The sequence below is a fragment of the Mandrillus leucophaeus genome, unplaced genomic scaffold (genome assembly GCF_000951045.1).
Source record: "Mandrillus leucophaeus isolate KB7577 unplaced genomic scaffold, Mleu.le_1.0 Scaffold61, whole genome shotgun sequence".
In the NCBI taxonomy this organism is placed as follows: Eukaryota; Metazoa; Chordata; class Mammalia; order Primates; family Cercopithecidae; genus Mandrillus; species Mandrillus leucophaeus.
Window position 1 is genome coordinate 1,523,335 of NW_012106586.1, and position 1,604 is coordinate 1,524,938.

The 1,604-nt window shown below is 44.8% G+C and overlaps 1 protein-coding gene across 1 annotated transcript in view; it reads left to right on the forward strand.

Annotated features, from left to right (window-relative positions):
- The window catches only part of ATP12A (ATPase, H+/K+ transporting, nongastric, alpha polypeptide), a 30,902-nt gene that overhangs the window by 20,770 nt on the left and 8,528 nt on the right, over positions 1-1,604 (forward strand). The window contains exon 13 of the mRNA XM_011999984.1: positions 395-531. Coding sequence (XP_011855374.1) covers positions 395-531 — 137 coding nt within the window. The remainder of the gene's footprint in view (positions 1-394; positions 532-1,604) is intronic.

Consider the following 1,604-nt stretch of genomic DNA (forward strand, 5'->3'; position numbering starts at 1 on the left):
AAAGAAAGAAAGAAAAAAGGCTTTATTACCCAATCTTGAGGCTCAGTCCCCATAATCCATGTTCATCATTACTATGTTAATATTAAGACTGTTGAAGCAACATGGGGCTGCCCCCAAGTAGACACTCACCAGCCCTTTCACAAATAAAGTGGCATCAAAGGGGAAGGGCTTCCTTTCGTGTCAGAGGAGGAAGTGTGTGAAGCTTAGGGGCAAGGGTAGACCCAATGGGATTAGTGTTTCCTCCAAAGACAGTTGTCTCGTAGATCCAGAGCTGCCGCTGTAATCACCAGCCACATTCTCCCAGGGCGCTATGGAGTAGGCAATACTGAGCCATCCCCACTTTGACCAGCCGAGTTCTTCATTATCCATGGGCCTTCTCGTTGGCGTGCTCTAGGTTATTATGGTTACTGGCGATCATCCCATCACAGCCAAAGCGATCGCCAAGAGTGTGGGGATCATTTCAGCCAACAGTGAAACAGTGGAAGACATTGCACGTCGCCTCAACATCGCTGTGGAGCAAGTTAACAAATGGTAAGCACAGGAGCCGCATAGCAAAAATTCCAGCTCATACCCATGGGGCCCCACTGGCTCTAAAGAGCTGCACTACTTGGAACAAATCAGCTTTTTGCTCTGAGAGGTAAACTGGTTTGAGCTATAATTTGCATATCCATGTATTCACTCTAATTTCACTGAGCAGCTAATATGTGCCAGGCACAGTGTTGATACTATGAAATGACCCTTTATGTGTTCCTTGTTTGAAATTTCAAAATGCAGTGTGCTCTGGGCACAAAACCTACTGTGCCCAACTTAGAATGAGAAAAACTGAAACAAAGGGTTTATGTGAAATTACTTGCCATAGATGCAGTTGCGTAATTCGGAGTCGTAAGAACCCTGTGGGTTGTTTCACGCACCCCACCTTGGTAAGCATCTTGGGTATTTATCCACCCAGTTTCATAACGTGTAAACACACCCTTCTTTTTTATTTGGTAATAAATAGAATGGAAGCTTCTTAAGGCAAGTTTTATTTCCTTGTTTCTCCTAATTCTTTTAATCATGTTTATCCTTAGGTCTTTTAATCATGTTCATCCAACTGTTCATTCACTCGTGTATTTATTCTTTCAATAATTATTTATTGTGTGCCAACTACATACCAGACAAGACCTGGAACTACCATAGCAAACTGAACAATGCTACCCACACCCTTGGGGATCTTTCCGTCGAGCCAAGGAGACAGAAACAAAGCTAATAATGATGTGGTCAGTGTAATGAAGGAGGCACACAGGGCTAGGGAGCTGGGCATGCGGGAGAGTGGCCTGGGCTGTGCCTGGTCTCCATGAGTCAAAGACTCCAAATTCTCAGGTTGAGAAGAAATGTTCATTAGCTGGTTTACACTTTAACGCATGCGGGAGGCGAAGGAAAGACCAATGCACCTCTTCAGTTTCCCCGAGCACTAAGGTCTTTTAGGGACACACAGCTGTCAGGTCATAAACAAATTACCAAGCCAAACAACTAACCAGGGCTCCCGCCTCTGGGCACAGCAACAGCACCTGAAGTCTAAGAGTCTTGCAATGCCCTTTAGTCTACATAACGTCCCTCTATGAAAA